The 18,351-nt window shown below is 36.6% G+C and overlaps 1 protein-coding gene across 1 annotated transcript in view; it reads left to right on the top strand.

Annotated features, from left to right (window-relative positions):
- Positions 1-2,319: 2,319 nt before the first annotated feature.
- ASIC5 (acid sensing ion channel subunit family member 5) overlaps positions 2,320-18,351 on the top strand; it is a 16,430-nt gene continuing 398 nt past the window's right edge. The window contains exons 1-9 of the mRNA XM_027899422.1: positions 2,320-2,626; positions 6,125-6,431; positions 8,324-8,555; positions 9,696-9,815; positions 10,794-10,943; positions 11,504-11,651; positions 13,081-13,137; positions 15,014-15,182; positions 17,451-17,542. Coding sequence (XP_027755223.1) covers positions 2,587-2,626; positions 6,125-6,431; positions 8,324-8,555; positions 9,696-9,815; positions 10,794-10,943; positions 11,504-11,651; positions 13,081-13,137; positions 15,014-15,182; positions 17,451-17,542 — 1,315 coding nt within the window. The 5' untranslated portion in view covers positions 2,320-2,586. The remainder of the gene's footprint in view (positions 2,627-6,124; positions 6,432-8,323; positions 8,556-9,695; positions 9,816-10,793; positions 10,944-11,503; positions 11,652-13,080; positions 13,138-15,013; positions 15,183-17,450; positions 17,543-18,351) is intronic.

Genomic DNA, 18,351 nt, shown 5'->3' with positions numbered 1-18,351 from the left:
CAAAAGGAAGAGTGATAAGCAATTTTCAATATACAAGGGGATGGTAAAAGGAGCAACCAGTTTAAACAATGGCAAGATAACACAGACATGAGAAAACAATGATGAGAGCTCACAATTTCTTCAGTTATAGCTGATTCTTCCTTGATGCAGAAAGACTCAATGTGTCCTCACTCTCTCTTTGAGGCCCTTCTTCTGCAGACCCCTCCACCTCCTTGACCCCCCATTTCTGAATGGCAGTACATGCTTTGAAGGAAGAAGCTAGACAGATGCTTGCATATACAGTTAGTTACCAGCATTTGCCACAAAATGGCAATGACAATATATTAGAACAACCCAGATGGTGATCATTTCATTTTTTTCTCTGTTTTCCCTTTTTTTTTGGCTAATATTGTTTGCATGAATCAAGTAAAAGTATTTGCAGGCTGCTATATTACCAAATGCATTACTTCTTCAGTCTTAAAAGTGGATATTTGAGATGTTTCTATCCAAAAAGAGAGCTAAGCAAAACGTCAGAAGTATTAATGCTGAGAAAGCACTTACAGAGAGTCTCATGCAATGAAACAGGAGATGGTAAGAAAAACTTCAACATTTTATGAAAAAAAAATTGTCCAACAAAAGCTTAATATGCACCAAATACATAGTTGTGTGTGCATGTATTTTCTCTCAGCAGCTGATAAGAATTCTTAAAAGACATTTTGCTGCAACCAGGCTATAAAATATTAATCCTATCAGGAACATTTTATCTATTTGTTTTAGGAAATAGCTATGTAATTATGCTGGCTGCAGCATTATTTTTTAATTTAGCACCATAAGACAAGACCTGAACAGCACCGACTTCACATAACAGTTTGAGTACAGAATTCATGTTATGTGTGAATACAAAAATCGACAATCATCTCTGCCATCAGCTGGTTTTCCTAATCTTTAGTGCATTAAGTATTAGGGAATGTGTGGTTTAGATAACCAGATACATACTGCTAGGAGTGAGAGGACAGACCAAGCTGCTGTGACCAATTTACAGCCTGAAAGCTATTTGTGCAAGCCATTTGGGAAGGATGAGCAAACACAAGACTGATGGTCTTCGCCCCCTAATGTTTGCTTAAGAATTAATGCAAAACAACCATAAAAGAAATAAAATTTTAAAAATTAATTTATTATGTAAAACACAACAGGACAACACAAGCCCTGTTCATCTAAAGTATCATACATTCAAAAAAACTCTTTGTAAGACAGTAACAGGTGTTGGGGTTTTTTAAAAGAAAAATAGTAAAAGGAATAATTTGCTGTATAGAGAGCAACTAACTTACATTTTATATTTCTTAATTCTACGCACATTGCGGTATAAAAGATAGACATAGTTTGTTTTAAGAACTCAAGGCTTGTGTTCTGTGAATTAGAGTGGTTTGTATTAATAGGACTCAATGGATCTGCAGCACTTGGCAACTGCTCAGCAGAGCATTAGTTGTGGTTGAGTTACATACAGATGTTGAAAAACATTGTACTGTTAAGCACTTCACTGCTTGAGTGAGCACAAGTACGGTGCAAAGCTTTCCCTGGCAGCAGTGACAGACAGAGCTGGGAATTCCAAGAAGCTGAATACAGAAATCTTGTCACACAGGAATAACTAAATGGATTTTGGTGCTTTAGCTTGTTTCTTTCAGCATTAACAACACAGCCAGAAAACAGTCAGCAAACAACTAGGCAGTGGGGCATCAACCTAATACACTTGAAAACCCAAGAACAGTGTAGGTGATCAACTGGACTATTACTAACAGAGAGAATGAAATAAGCAGATCAGAGAGGGAATGTGAAGTGGCTTTTCTTTTTCTTATTTCATAAAACATTAATCAAGCACATCCTATGTCTGAATTTTCTAGTATTTTTATTCTCTTTTACTAGATATTCAGTTCTTTTCTTGAAACAAATTTCAAACAAGATCATATTGCATATCTAGCACAAAAACAGTCTCTCTCCTTTTTCTTAAGGAGTTGCTGGAATGATTGACTTTGCATGTATTTTCACCCTCACCCACAGGGTTAGTTCTCAGGAATAACAGTTCTTTTTTGCTAAGTCCACAGGAACATGAAATCTGTAGCTGGTTATGAAGACAGCTATTCAAAATGTGGTTGAATTGCACCCTGCTGCTGTGAGAACCTAGTGATAGGCATTTATTGCCCCCAGAGCAGGAAGGGCTCTACTTCAAGAGAAGCTATTCAGTTCTGAACAGCATAGCATCTTAGTGACTGGTCTTTCCAAAACAAAAGGGAAAAATATGAAAGAAATTTGCAAAGTGATGCAAATACACAAGACAAGCCTGCACTTGTTCTAATATTAGCATAATATGTATTTGAAATATATATAAATGTGTACCTCTGATCCTGTAATAAAAATAATGTTCTCTTTACATTGCAGACCATGTCAGTGAAAGGTAAAACATAGCAACCCAGGCTGGTAAATTGCCCAGTCTGATGTGTCATCGAGTATCACCTCCCATTTAGTTTTCTATAAAAGCCATTACCTACCAGTGATCACAATGATAAGACAGCTTGTTATCCATTCCTTCCTTACTGAAATAAGCACGGCCTCATGGACCAGCTTGGGAGATTTATTCAATCAGATGTTAAAGGTAAGTGACTAGGCATATTAGAGTGCTTACCAAGACCTTTGCTATTTGTAATCTTGTCCAAAAGTAGCAGTGGTGGACCGTTTCAAGATATGAAGAAAAAAGGAGAGATGAAAAAAAGCTTGCAGAAAATTATTTGTACCCTTATTTAAGAAGGGAAAAAATCTTAAGCTATTGGTCCTTTCTGCATTTCGAATAAAGATAATAGAGTTTTATCTAGACCACTGCTTCTCTTAATGATACCACACTAGAATGATTTTTAGATCAAGACAAAGAGGAAATCAGATATCTATCTAGATTGATTAACCCTTGCACAGAGGCCACATACAACCTTCCTGAAATAACTCTTCCCAGGTAAGAGCTCTGGCTGAAGATAAGTGACCTTTTAAAAAGCCATTCTTTTTTAATATATTAATTAATGAAAATATAATCACAATTAAATACTGAGAGTACAAAAATGAAATTGTTGTATCTTATTTCTGCTAGAACTTAGCTTCCAGTTCTTCCTACTCAGTCCTGTCACATCTTTTTCCCCACTAGATCAAAGAGCCTATTCCTATTATCTATCCATGACCTGTACAAGTAGTTCTAGACAGTGACCAGTTGCATGCTGACTGAAGTTTAAAAAAATTTTTAAATCCAATTTATAGCTTTAAAATTAAAGATATTGTGAATTTCTGAGGGGTGAATTTCTCTATACCCATATAACTATGTGAATTTCTATTTCTATTTGAATTTCTATAAGCCCATAATAGTATGTCCCTTTATCTCTAGCTACACATGCAGGGAAGTAATTTTTTCTTTAACAACATTGACTGGAAAATCAAGTTTTCTGACTAACCATGTTGGTTCTCAGGGCTTTTCATGTAATCAGGGTTTCCTGAGGCAAAGCATCTGCAGCCCATCCTGAACATATGAGCTACCTTACTGGTTCTTACATTCGTATTTGGCTCCAGACTTGTTAGCTCCTGGACCTGGGTTCCTCTGTTCCTCTCATTTAGTTAACTCCTTGCTTTTTTACTTATCCGTACCCTTTGAATCTTCTATAAATATTGGGTTTACCCATACATTTGACAATTATTCTTGCAGTACCTATATTAAATATACGTTCTTTTGTTACTAAAAGAGCCTTACTGTCTATGTGTCTAAGGTCCTGCATGACTTCACTGTCTATCTAGCAGCAGATTGGGTACTCTGACCCACTTACAGCTAGTTCAGCTGTGTTAGTTACACAACCTTAGTACAGACACACACTGCCTAAGTGTTGCACAGTATGTGACAACCCACCCTTAAGGGGAAGGAAAGGTTAATCATTTATAATCTCACACCCATCCATTATTGCGGCATATTATTTTACTATTCACTAACAGACTCCTGCAATAACCATTCCATTATTAATTATATGTCACTGGAATGTACCTATTCCTCATAAATGGACCAAATCCCAAATAAATGGCTAGTCCCAACTTACACATTGATACCATTTTCCAATCCACCCTATGTGAGAAATTTCACACCAGAAGTCTACCAATTGACCCTACGTGGAGTAGTTAAAAATAATTTTTCTTTACTTATTTTTAATTATAGAATTTTATAAATAAATATGAAAGTAGAATAAGGATTCTTTATGACACATAGTAGTGCTAATTCCTGTTGTGAGACAGTAATGAAAGCAGCAGTATGCTATCAGATAATCTTACATATTAAAAAGCAAAACTTTTGCAATCAGCTAAACATCATTTCTACTTGCTACTACTTACCATAGTAGCTACGCACAAGAGCTGAAGTACAGTTCAGTTACATATTCACGCAGACTCAAAGTTACACTTCTGCTGATTAAGCTAACTAGTATTTTTTTGATGGCAATGGACTTTTATGTGGGGATATTGTATCATGCTCTTACCTAGCACAGTGCATATAAGAGCAATAAACACAACACTATCCCAGGAGAAAAGGGTCTGACTTGCCTGTGGTTTCTTGTTGGAGTCTACAGGCAGCAGATGCAGATATATGCCAGGAATGTACTTCCCTCTGCTCTTCTTCAGGGAATATGCAAAGCGCTCCTCCCATTGTACACATGATGGTGAGAGAGAAGTCTACAGCAAAACCATAAATCCACTCCATTCCAGCACGATGTACAAACCCACATATGGCTGAATGGATTTGCAGTAGGGTCCAAGAGTCACAAGAGCTAGGAGAGAAACTTTTGAACAGTTTTCTAGCAGAAAACTGTCTGACGATGAAACTGGGTCATAGTAAATTATGTGATATTGATCAAAGTTCTTACACAGATCTTAACAGCACAACATGAAGAAAATAATTTCCCTCCAGAAACATTTTGAAATCCAGCACTGTCTGGAATTTCATTATCACCGTATAGAAACTGTGGACCAAAGCAACACCCCTGAATACTGATGTGGTCACAATGTGGCTGATGTGACTTTGGCAGATGACTCTTACATCCCTTTGCTCCTTTGCTCAGATGTAATATTCTCAAGTAAAATTCTCAATTTTTTGTTAAAAACAGAATTAGGGAAGCATTTAATGCTGTTAAATGCTGATCTAAATAATATATTTTCAGATGCTATTTATTATTGTCTCACAAACTTTCTTTGATTTACTGTTCTTATGGACAATGTCAAAACAAAGTAGTGGATAACAACCTGTAAATGAAGCCCTTTGCAAAGAGACTGGTCCAATTATGGTAAGACACAATGGTAAGGTCTCATTAATTTTCCCTCATATGGATGTTTTGGGAGAGAAAATGAAGTTTAAATCCATGTACAAAAGATTATTCAGCATCCAGCATAAGAAAATTACTGCAGTTCCAGATATTGATGATATTACTTATTTTTATAGCTCTTAAACTTAGATTTAAAAACAGTTTGGTTTGGGGGATTTTTTTAACATCAGTTTGTAGAAAATTGGGGGTAAATCAAAACTAAACCCATTCCTGTTTCAAAGTTAAGGAATCAGACAAGTATGAAGCTAAGAAAATTAGATTAGTTATTCTTTAGAACCTGTACCCTTCAAAGACTTATCCTAAAACTTTTAATAGTGAAAGAGTGAATTCCCTTTCATATCATTCCATGTAATTCTTTTTTTTTACCTTATTTCTCAGATCATGTGCGAAGGACTAGTCCTTTAATGTGTTGTTACTGTAAAAGTCAGATGCTTAATTTTCACAGTAAGTTCACAGTAACTCATGGGTTTAGATCACTGAGGTATGCCAAAATACAATCTTTTTCCAAGAAATGGAACTGCTCTTTTATGTTAAAGCGCTTAAACATTTGTGCGCTTGAAATATTGCAAGATACAGTCTGTATACAGGGCAGGACTGAGCTCATCTCTTAGCACACAACTCTTCCATCCTCACAAACAAGTTCACTACTTAAAGAGAGAATTCACAATCAAAGGAAAATTTTACAACTGCTTTTCCTTACTTAAGTGATGGCTAAAAGCTAACTTTAAAAAAGTGTTTTCACTTTGTTCCATATTCAGGAATACTGGAAAAGACACGGTTGTGTTTAATAAAGAAGCTGCTGCCACATTTGGAAGACAGAAGGAAGTACCATGACGAGTTTGTCTCATCCACTTCTTTTCATGGCGTGCATAAGATCATTCAAACACGGAGCAAGACTCGCAAAGTGCTCTGGCTGCTTGTACTCGCAGGCTGTCTTGCTGTTGTTATTTGGCAAATCTGCAGTCGCTTCATCTACTACTTCAGCTGGCCAACCACAACTACAGTGGTGGTTCAGTATGTGGAAAACATCCAATTTCCTGCTGTGACTTTTTGCAGCTTAAACAGGTAAAAGCTGTGTTTATTGTTTGCTCTTGAGAGGTAACACATCTTTATCTGAGAGCAGTCAGATTCCACAACTCACTTGTACAAATCACATAAAATAAGGAAAATTAAATGAAAATGAAAATACAATAATTAATTAAGGAAGATTGTTTTTATAATCTTCCCCTTTCTTCAGTTGAACAACTGAATGATAGATTTTTAAATTTCAAGCCAGAAACTGGAGTAGAAAACTCCCTCTGGTGGAGGTGATCTATGTATGAGTGTTACTTCTACAGTGTAACTAAGGGACAATCATCAGCCACATTCAAGTTAAAAATAAGAGACAAGATTTGCAAATAACTTTAAATAGAAACGTCATAAAAAGGTAGAAATCTTGGGCAAAACAGATACTTTTTTTCAGAGTTTCTCAGCCTTTAGAGTTCCAGTTGATGTCTGCGTTTTTTGTGGGAGAAAAGCATTTGGTTTGTTTTGAAAGTCATGTATCTAAGCAGGAGCTTCACTACAGATTTCTACATTTGAGGACAGGGGCCAAGATTGAGATGCAGCCACTTTGAAAATAATGCAGTAAACCTAAGGCCTGATTTTTGGAGCTAATACGTAGTTCAGTAACAGTTTTATAAAAGTTTAGAAAGCTAGAAAGTTTACCCACATTTTTTCCTCAAAGTTCGTAAGTTTTCTTACATTCTACCTTTTGCTGGCAGAATCAGCTGAAAGTCAAAGTCTGAAATGCCTGGAGCTGTTCTGCCTCACTGTGCCACCTTCTCATTGCCCTGCATGAAGCAATCCTGGGTTATAACTGCACAACATGCACTGCAGGTAGAAGTCCCTCTGATTGCAGTGTGCTGGCTGTTACAAAAGTGCTTCAGTTCTTGTAATTATAGTGGCAGCACACTGTAAACTGAGCATGGCAATTTTCCATCTAAGCAACAGTTTGCTGCCATATCCATCTGCCACTCATGCTGTGCTTATCCTTCCCTCCTGTTTTCAGTAACCAGGTTTTTTGTTAGCAGGAGAAAGAGGCACCGGACTCTCTCTGTCTCTGTTTTTTGACTCAGATTCAGTTGTGAAGAGTTGTTCCTACTAATCTTCCTTAAGCTGGATCATTAAGATCCATTATACAAACATATTGATACATTTTTTAAAATAAGATTAGATAAAATGTCAGTTCTAAAGAACATGGCATTGTAGCCTCATTTGTGTTCATTCTCTTTTCAAACTTATAACTTCTCTAAACCCTTACTTTACTTAATAAAGAACTTCAATGCTGTACATCAGGAAAGCACCTCCAACGTCTCATCATGTTTTTGAGATTTTTCACGTGGATTCAAGGAGTAAGGATCACCCTTAGTTTATACCACTGTGTCACCAGCCACAGAGCTCATGGGGAGGTAGACTGTCTCTTACACTGGCATGTAGTGCCTTAGTAAAGCAGGTACAGATTACTGCAGATGCACTTAGAATTCAATTTTCCAAATAAAGGAAGACAGTCTTCTTTGAAAAGAACAGCTCCTCTCAGCTAGTTTATCACATGTAAATGCAATTGTTCAGCTTGTCATCAGTTCTACAAATGTGGTTGTTAGCTTACGCAAATGGTTAACCTATTTAGAGGGGTTGGATTTTATTTTTTTTTTTAATAAACAACAGAAATGTTTCCAACATGACTGATCAGAATCACCATGGGAGGGTGTCCATTTTCTGTTTCCAAATATGGAAGATACATTCCTAGAGATGGAGACTTATTCATGTTGTAGAGATCAAAGTGCAACCTGGTGGGCAAGAATCACTTATAGTTTGCAAGCAAACAAATCTCACCATGGTTTTCTCAAGAGCAACCTTGAGATCAGTCCTGTAACTCTGCAGAACTTCCAGAAATTCTTTCTCCTTCTCACTGACAGGTTTCAAGCTCATGCAGTAAGCAACCTCAAAATAATTTTTTTAATTTGGAACATTGTGTCTGCGATTCTCCAAAAATTTGCTACGGAAGATAAATATTATCAAGAGTTAAATGATTTCCTTGCTGGGAACCAGAACTTCAGCATCAGGGAGTTTACAAGAAAAAATGGGTTTTATCTGAACAGCAGCACATTGCTAGAATGTGATTTTTTTGGAAAGCCATGCTACCCACAGGTAAATATATTTGTTTTACTAAAACAGCAGCATGGAGGGGAAGGGGATGTATTCTTGCAGTCAGTTTGAGACATCTAGCCTTGCCAGCTACTCCCTCTGTGTTCCCTTTACAGTCAGACAATGCAGAAAAAAAAATCCTGCTCTAAATTACCTGAGGGTCTCGATTCTTGCACTGACTGCCGAAGCAGCCTGATGGACTCTCTGAGCTGTAACAGGGAATTTCAGTTTAAATTGCTCGCTGCCCAGTGCCACTTCTGCACAGACAGCAGCCTTTAAAGCCGCCGTACCTCCAGGCTATAACTAACAGCCTTTTCCATCAATGGCCTATAATGAAGGACAGTTTGAAGGGAGTATTTTGCATGACATGATTCTGTAGTTTTGTTCTTGAGGTCAAGAATATAGACAGCCAAGGTAACTATATGCGGAGTCCACAAGAATTTTTAATATTCACATGAAAGTAGCCCAACGTTGGGAATTTTGGGCAACTGCCAAGAATATGATCATCCCATTTTATTGTTGATTCTTCTATAAAGCAATTCCAAACTTAAACAGATAATGTGAGAAGTCAGGCCTTTATTCTCTCAGTTAAATCTAACCTTTAGATATACTGTAGTTTTTAAAATTTAACATTGGAGACTTGTCTTAACTAAAAAATACTTGTGCTAGTAACTAAAACTAAAGCAATGAGATGCATTCATATTAAATTATGAGGTGGTTTTGGGAAAAATGCAAATATTGTACTTTCATATGTAACATGACATTCAGTTTTAAAACTATCTTCACTAAACAGCTAACGAAAAAAATTAAGAAGGCCTTTTTTGAGTATATAATTTCTATATAATGTAACAGGTATTGAAAACCATAAAACCTTATTAAATTATCCTGATCAGTTCATATATATTAATAAACAATGTGAAATTTCTCCTTTGAACTTCATTTTCTATAGAAAGAGGTGAAATACTTTTGAATATTTCCATCAATTACCGTTTTTCTGATTGTAAAACTGAGGACTGCCTTCGGGGGAAAAATATCAAAACATGCCAACAATCCCAGTAGTCCCTCTCTTGCATTGTCATTCACTAGGGAAACTTTGAATGTTCTTTCTTTCATTTCACTCTTCCCTATTTTCCTTTATTGAAGGATTTTGAACATGTTTTCACTGAATATGGAAACTGCTTTACTTTTAATCACAATGATCTTTCAGCAAGAAGAGTGAGTTTGTCTGGAAGAGGCTTACATTTGCTTTTTGATGTCCAACAGGTACAGCTATCCTAAGGATTATAAATAACAAATCATGTCATAACTTACAAACTAGAGGAGGGTTTTGTTTGTTTGCTTGTTCATTTTGGCTTTGGTTTTGGGTTTTGGTTTGGTTTGCTTTATACAGACCTCTAGAATTTCCTGAACAAAATTCTATATCAAGACTATTTCCAAGTGAGAGGGTATTTTAAAGGAAAGGCCCAAATACAGATTCAAAAGTCAGAATTATTATTTACTCCGTCCCTAGCTAAGGGGTTCTGAAAGTTGTGAGTGAGCATATAAATGCAAAATTCATCTACAACTGAAACATTCATTGATTTAATTTTATACAAGCAGTTTAGGATAATACCACTTCATTTTATATAACGACCCAATAGGGAAGGTCATATCATGCCAGTGTCTAAGTAGCACTGAATTTTAGTTGCAGCAGCAGCTGTAAGTGCTCAGTGACAAACAAGACCTGGTCTTTGCACTGTAATTAGTTTCTGACATCAGAATTGCCTTTGATCAACAAAAAGTAAAAAACAGGGAATATCACCTTGTGAGATCAGGGAAGAAATCTAAAATATGGACTGATAAATGACTTAGACATTCACTTTTGTTCTTTAGGAAGTATAAGTCAGGAGTGAAAGGTTCTGAAGAGAACAGTGGAAAGTCTGCTGAAATATGGCAGGTAGTTGCAAGTAAAGGGAACAAATATCCAAGATATGAATAAATGCTCATCTATGCCTTGTAGTTTTTGAAATTAGAGATGCCAAAAGGAATAAAAAACTTGAAATTTTATAGTTACTGGAACGAAACCCACAGAGGTAATGAACAAAGGAAATTCAAGTCAGTTTGCTTCTATACTTTCCTGTAAATTGCCAAAAATATTACTAGAGATACAAGAGTTGATAGCTTAGTACCACATTAAGTATAGCTAAAGCTTCAGACGGTAAGCAAAGCCAGAACTACTTTAAATAATTCTTTTTGCATCAGGACCAATTCACTGATGAACCTGCTCTTGGTTATACTGATGCTGGAATAACTTTTGTTATCCATTCACCCCAAGAGCTTCCACGCTTTGATGGTTTAGGTTTATTAACACCAGTCGGCACACACGCACAGGTCGCGATTCGCCAACTGAAGGTAAGGACTTTGTTCATCACCTGGAAACAGTGGTCTTTACTCTCTCCAATTCTCTTCTGAACCAATGATAAGGACTTAGACATTTTGGAACGTAAAATATTTATCATGCCTCTTCTCCAGACAAAAGCAGATTATTGCTGTTTTGGGGAGGATGTCACTGGTCTTCCTAATTTGTCTCTATTGAAGTCAGCCTTTCCTTCCTATTACTTTACAGTCTCACTGACTTTTAATGACACAAGGACATCACAGCATTTTTCCATCAACACGTCCTGTTCCCATTAAGGGTGTCTCAGATTCCTAGTGGAATCCTAGTGGACTGGACTACTGCTTTGCACTAGGCTGTCAGATCAAGCCCTGCTTTTGCTGTGAGAGAGAGGAGATGATTTTTTTTTTAATCCCAAGAGCACAAACTGTAATTGCCTCCAATTAAATCACAGTGTTACTGCTTATGTCACCAACAGGCTTTCTTCAGCACTTTAAAATGTGAGAACAGAATATCTAAATTTAAAACAGAGACCAAAAAAAAAAACATTTCATCTTTTGTTATTATTACCCTACAGTCAATTATCCAGGAATACCCATGGGGAGAGTGCAAGCCTGATATAAAGCTTCAGTACCACAAGATTTATAGTACTAATGGATGTTTGCTGGAATGCAAAGCCCGGTATATACAGGACTGGTGTGGCTGTTTGCCGTTCATTCTTCCAGGTATTTCTCAGGAGTACCATCATACCAGACACAGATCATCTTTCTAGGAGACCTCACATGTTCCTGAACAGCAGAGGAGACAGAGCACATGTTGGGGGATATCTGAAGCTGGGATTAATTAAAATTCAAATCTAGACCTAGCACATGCATCATTGTCTACTCTTAGGGTACAGTCCAAACAATGGGAAGAAAAGATTACACAGGAGTGTAAGACAAGTCTATAGTCTTCAATCTGACTTCCCAAAGAGCTGGAACTATATCTATAAGAAGTCATATATTTTCACATGTAGCCCAGAAAACTTATTTTGCAGGTGTTTAGCAACCACAGCAGAACTGTTTGCTTGAAGACTGAGTCTGAGGTCCTACACATGAACATGGAAATAGCCTGGCACCAGAACAGGGCTCTACAAAAAGCCAAAAGGCTGTGCGGAGCCTTCTAATTAATATCAAATGCAAGGTGTATGCTGTAATACTCCTCTCAAGAATACAGGCACCTCAGTCTCTCCAGAGATGTAAAGCAGTAACACTGAGCACACCTTTTTAGCATTAAATGTAATGATAATATTATCATTCCTCTTTAAAAATCTCTGCTCTTGCAGATATTTTGTCACAACTGGTGGAAAAGAAAGCCTAGTGGAAAAGTTCGTAAGAAAAGCCACAATAAAGCCTGAACTTTCTGACTCAATGTATTTTTTAAATATGCTCAAGCAAGGTAGAATGCTTTTACTAAAGTAGACCCATTAATGTGTAATCTTTACCTGTTTGAGAATCGCTTGGAAAGAAGGTTGGCAGTCTTCTGGAAAATGTCACGGAAAGGAGTTTGAGAGGGCAATTAAGCCTGGGGCTCCCATACCCAGCTGTACATAATGACAATTAGATAAAGGAGAGCAGTGCTCTGTGCTAAAATTCTACTAAACATTTTCATGTGAGGGAAAAAATCATGGTGAACTTGAGGACATCTGAAAATTTTGCTATTAGCTCAAGGTACTACCTTACCCCTTACATCTCCAAACAACTCTTAAATTAAGTTCAAAACTTCTGCAGAAACACATGGGATGCAATCATATATCAAATCTACCTCACTTGTTTGTTTGTTTTTAAATTTGCACTAGGAAAATCAGAAATTCCTGTCTTTAACAAGCTAACACAAAGAGTGAGCCACAAGCTTAAAGGCAGTTCTGACTGGTACACGTAATGAAGATGTTTGCTCCAACAGCAGCCTCCTGGCTTGGTCTGTTGTCTCTTTTCACTGTGTACCCATTCTGGTGTTGGCAACTGCCCTATGCCCAGGCAAACTGATATCTCAGTTCTCAATCATTAACAAGAAGTGATGAACAGGCTTCGTCGACATTACATTTCAGTTTAGTACAATTAGAGTTAAGGGTTAGATTGTTAATTCAGCTTCCTAAAGCTTGTTATTTATTTTTAGGAAATGGAACAGAATGTGACTTGCTGAAGTTTTACAAATGTGTTTATCCAGCAGTCTGTAAGTAATAACTTTATATTCATGTTTTCTAAGCCAAGTCCAAATAGTAGACAACTTCTATCAATTAAAAAAAAATACTGAAAGTAATACGAAATGGAGTACATCCTAGTTCATTTGCTTTTTTGAAAATAGAGACCAGACAGAGTACGATATATATGCTCATTAAAAAAAAGCAAAACCAAAACAAAACCCCCCCAAACCTAAACAAAACAAAACAAAAAAACCCAAACAAAAATCACAAAAAACCACACAGAAAAAAAACCCCAAACACAAAAATAACACCCCTCTCCCAAACAAACAACTACAAAAACTCCTTTTCAGCAATGAGAAAGGGTTTAAAATGGAAGAACGTTTAACTAGTCTGTTTTCAGTTACCAAGCCCCTGGCTAGCATTTTAACATCTTTACAATGAACTTTCTAGATCCAATGTTGTATTCTTTGTGCAAGAAGAGTGAACAGTACAGTAATAAAAGGTTTGCTAACTGATAAAAATATAAATTACTGGACTTGAAAGTTTTATATTTTCAAAAGTAAAATTAATTATAAATTTTCAAAGCTCTTCAACTGTAATTAATTTTCCATAAACAAATGATCTGCACATGGTAGATATAAGATCTGTAAGTCTCTACAACAGATATTGTGGAAAATAGTGAAAATGTTAATCTGACAAGTAACTTCTCATGAACTTGAGAAAGCTTTCTTTTTAATTATTTTGTTTTCTGCTGTGTAAGGTGACTCTCTCTTCCCAAAGGAATGAGTGATTATTAGACTAGCAAGCTGGGGGTGGAAGGGGGAACTGTGTGGGGGGTTATTTTGATTAGGTGTGTGCAGCATTCAGGCAAGATCTACTACAGTGAACAATGACCGTTTTTTCCCGTGGCTCTTTTGAAATATATTCCACTAAGTTTGCTCTCTTAGAGAACCATGATCTTTGAAAGCCTGGCATGATGAAAAGATGTTTATTATTTTACTTAACGGATATTTGATGACTGAATTTCAAAGAAACCACAGAGCAATAAACAAAAATGACCCCAAAGTCCTATGAAGGATGGATAGGATTCAGTCTGGACCCCAGAAGGAACTGGCATCAAAGTACTGTACATGGTGAACCTGGTTTGGAGGTGTACGGTCCCCAGGATCCCATTTTAGGGGCTGACTCTCCCTTGACAGGTGGAGAGGTAAGACACCTGATAACAAAACCTTAAGTGACAGCCAGCTGATCCAGTATCTGTGGGACCTACTAACACTTTCATGAGCAGCCAAACCTGCAGAATTGTATTACTTCTTTTTGCTATTTGAAAAAACAAAGCTTTCCCTAAGACTTCTTAGCTGTCTTGAGCCCAACTATCAAATGGCAGGCAGGAGTTAAGGTAAAGTGAACTGAGCTTACCAAGCTTCTTATATAGTTATCAGATGATAGTAAACTACAACTGGAATTGCTTTGGAAGCCGTTTCTGTGCACTGAAGTGAGCTGGACAGACAACAAAGCATCAAGACAAAGGATATATTCCTAACTGTGCAATTAGAAAGCTAACACAGAGCAGGGAAATGCTTCTGTTGTCCTATTATTTAACTGAGGATGAGAAATAATAAGCACACAAAGCCCTAATAAAGGCAGAAAGATTCAGAGGTGCTAAATTTATCTGGAAAAAGTAAGTGAGCAAAATATCCCAACCCTTATTATTGTGCATCAGTTTCCCAAATGACAGTTATGAATACTTATTTGTTTCTTCAAAACTGACAAGTTTTCTCAGAATAATTAACCCATACATTTATCAAAGTCAGTTAAAAGCCATTAATAAGTTTTTTCAAAAAGTTTTTTAAACTGTGTGCTTTTTTAGAAACATTGTATGAAATTTTTCTCCTGAAATTTCAGATGATATAGAGATAAAAGGATTATGTACAGCAGGAACACATAATTCCACTTGCCCTGCCCCATGTGAAGAAACAGATTATCCCACCACTGTCACCTATTCAAGTTTTGGAGGAGGAAAAGCCATAAAATATTTTTCTGAGAAACTGAAGAAAAGCCCAGAATACATCAGGTAATCTTGCTTAACACCTTGCCTAATAAAGAAATTATCAATTCCTTTTCTAACAGAGAATACAATGAAAATATGAACACAAAAGATATTCTTATGTGTGGTATTAATAACATTGTCTGTGAGATAATATAATCTCTTAGAAAAAACTAAGATTTACACATGTTGACATATATATATATATAATATACTTAGATATATCTAAGACTGTGGATAAGAAAGATATGGTCTACTTGTCAAAGAGCATTTAACACAGTTTCATAGACTGAACTGCCTCTTGCTCACAGCTGTAGATGTCATCAGTACAAGTAAGTATTAAGGCAGGTGCTACATGAACTCATAGTATAAAAAAATATATATAAAAAATAATAACAAAAGTATACTCATTGTAAAAACATCAAATTATGTCTATAAAAAAACTGCAGAAAATTTGGTTAATGAAATATTTATCAGTTTCACTGTCTCAGTGACTCCATTCTTCTCATTTTTGAAGCCATCAGTGTCCAAATGCTTGCATATGTTTATACATGATCAGGAACTACACAAATCATAGAACAGTTTGTATTGGATGGGATCTTTAATGCAAGTAGTCCAAGCCCCTGCTGCAATGACCAGGGACATCTTCAGCTATATCAGATTGCTCAAACCTATGTCCAACGTGATCTTGAATGTTTCCAGGGATGGGGCATTTACCACCTCTCCGGGCACCCTTTTCCAATGTTTCACCACCCTCACTGTAAAATATGTCTTTCTCATACCTAGTCTGAACCTATCCTATTTTAGTTTAAAACCATTACCTCTTGTCTCTCAGGCCCTACTAAAAAGTCTGTTCCCAATCAAGATCATGAAAATTGAACCTGTTGTTATATGCAAAGGATATTAATCCTTTGAGGACATTTTATCTTTGTTGATTATTTTATTGTCTGTAAACATCATAAGTAATCCAGTAATTATTCAATTAAGCAAGTGAACATACAGGACATTCCCCTGTTACCAAGCTTTAACCAACAGGAATCCAGCCCATGCATTAATGAGTACATATTCCAAACTATAGAACATAGAGATCTATTTATTTCTGAAGATGTAAGAAAGGAAAAGTTACATATTTATTGGATAGTTCTGCTAGCAACTCTGTGACAATGATAGGAGTCTTACTAATAGAAACAACGAAAGTAAGATTATTTTTACTAATCAGTGCTACCTGAGTTTTAGAATTATCATCCAAAGAGATAGAAATTATTTTGTATAGAACGTACTTTATTTTCATGAATATTGTTAATGAGCTCATAATCACTGTCCACCCAAGAATCTGTAGCTGTTCACATTTCTGAAGAATCATAAAATGGTTTGGGTTCGTAGGGACTTTAAAGACCATTTTGTTCCATAGGCAAGGATACCACCCACTAGATCAGGTTGCTCAAAGTCTCATCCAACCTGGTGCAGAATAATTCCAGGGACAGGCATCCACAGCTTTTCTGAGCACCTTGTTCCTGTGCCTCACCACCCTCACAGTAAATAATTTCTTCCTAGCACCTAATCTAAACCTATCCTCTTTCAGTTTAAAGCCATTCCTACTTGTCTTTTCCCATGTTCCTGTGAAAATCCCTCTCCAGCTTTCTTGTAGCCCCTTTAATGTGTTGGAAGGCTGCTGTAATTTCTCCCTGGAGAATTCTCTTCCCCAGGCTGAACAGCCCCAACTCTCTACTCTCTCAGCCTGTCTTCATAGGAGAGGTGCTCCTGCCCTGGAATCATCTTCATGGCCCTTCTCTGGACTTGCTCCAGCTGAGATTTACCTACTCTCCCACTTTTGCAGCAGGCAAGAATATAATTAGGTAAGCAAGGCTATTAGCAGAGGACAGAACTAAACCTCTGAATATAGGACAAGCACTGAGCTGCACAAACATGCCCACTGGAATGAGCACAATTAAATACGCAGTTGCATGTAATCAAGAAGGGTTGACTACATTTCCAAGCACTTTATATGCTGTAGGTCACTCAGTGACCCTTAAAAAGTATGAGTCTACCTCACAGTACAGATCTAGAGTTACTTTTTCAATATAGCATGAAGATCTACTCCTCTGATAAGCTCCTGTTTTTATTAGGACTTTGGTTCTTTTCCTTCTCTCATGTAACTGATTTTGGTAACACTCATCTAATTTTTCATTAAAAGACACCATCACTCTCCCTGAACTCAGACCATGCTGACAGATGTTGGTAAAAATGAACAGCACTCCTGACTGTCTCAAGTAAACTGTATGTATTTGTCATTAGGCAAAACCTTGTGCGTATTGAGATTAAATACCATGATCTGAGCTACAAAATAACCCAGCAGCAGAAGGCCTTGACTATATCTGAGTTGCTTGGTGAGTGTCTAATATTCATTTATTGCTGATCAATAATTTATCTAAAAATAATAATTAAAAAAAAACCTTACCAGACTAAAAAACAACCTGCCTTTTTTATTCTTTCTCTTCCTGAATGAAAGACAATGTAGGCTTCTGAACAAAAATCAATACTTTAAATATTATAATGGTAATAATCATGTCTGTCTCATGGTCATTTGTGATACTGTCTCCTGTCATTCTATTGAAGAACCTGTGGTATGGAGAACAGCTGAGAGTAAGAATTAAGTTTGACACTAATATATGGCTATATTACACACAGGAGTGTAAGAATAGTGACATTTAAGGGATTTGGAGGGGAGAGGGAGAACATGGAGAGGACAAACAAGGCAATAGTTAAAAAGGCAGAGGAGTAAGAAATACTTTAAGTATCTGTTTCCCAGTAGGATGTCTTGTGTTGTACTTGCTTTATTTAGAATTTTCAAAAACATATCAGTCTTCTTCAGTAAATATTCTTAAGAATATTAATTCTGTTTTCTTAAAGTGATGGATTATGTATATTGACTCTATTTAACACTTGAGCCTGGCAGGTTTTGTTTGCTTGCTAGACTAAACTAAATGCTTGGGATGACACGTATTTATTTCCTTCTATTACAGCCGATGTAGGTGGCCAGCTTGGATTATTTTGTGGTGCCAGTATGATTACAATCATAGAACTGCTTGAGTATATTTTTACTAACTTCTGTTGGATGTGCATCTTTCTTCTATTGAAGGCTCCTGAAATGCCTCAATGGAACAATCCATCCCAGAACCAACCAAAACATAAGGAA

This window comes from Empidonax traillii, unplaced genomic scaffold, assembly GCF_003031625.1.
Source record: "Empidonax traillii isolate 1590-97213 ecotype Southwest subspecies unplaced genomic scaffold, ASM303162v1 scaffold666:size787383, whole genome shotgun sequence".
In the NCBI taxonomy this organism is placed as follows: domain Eukaryota; kingdom Metazoa; phylum Chordata; class Aves; order Passeriformes; family Tyrannidae; genus Empidonax; species Empidonax traillii.
This window is presented reverse-complemented; position numbering and strand designations above follow the sequence as displayed.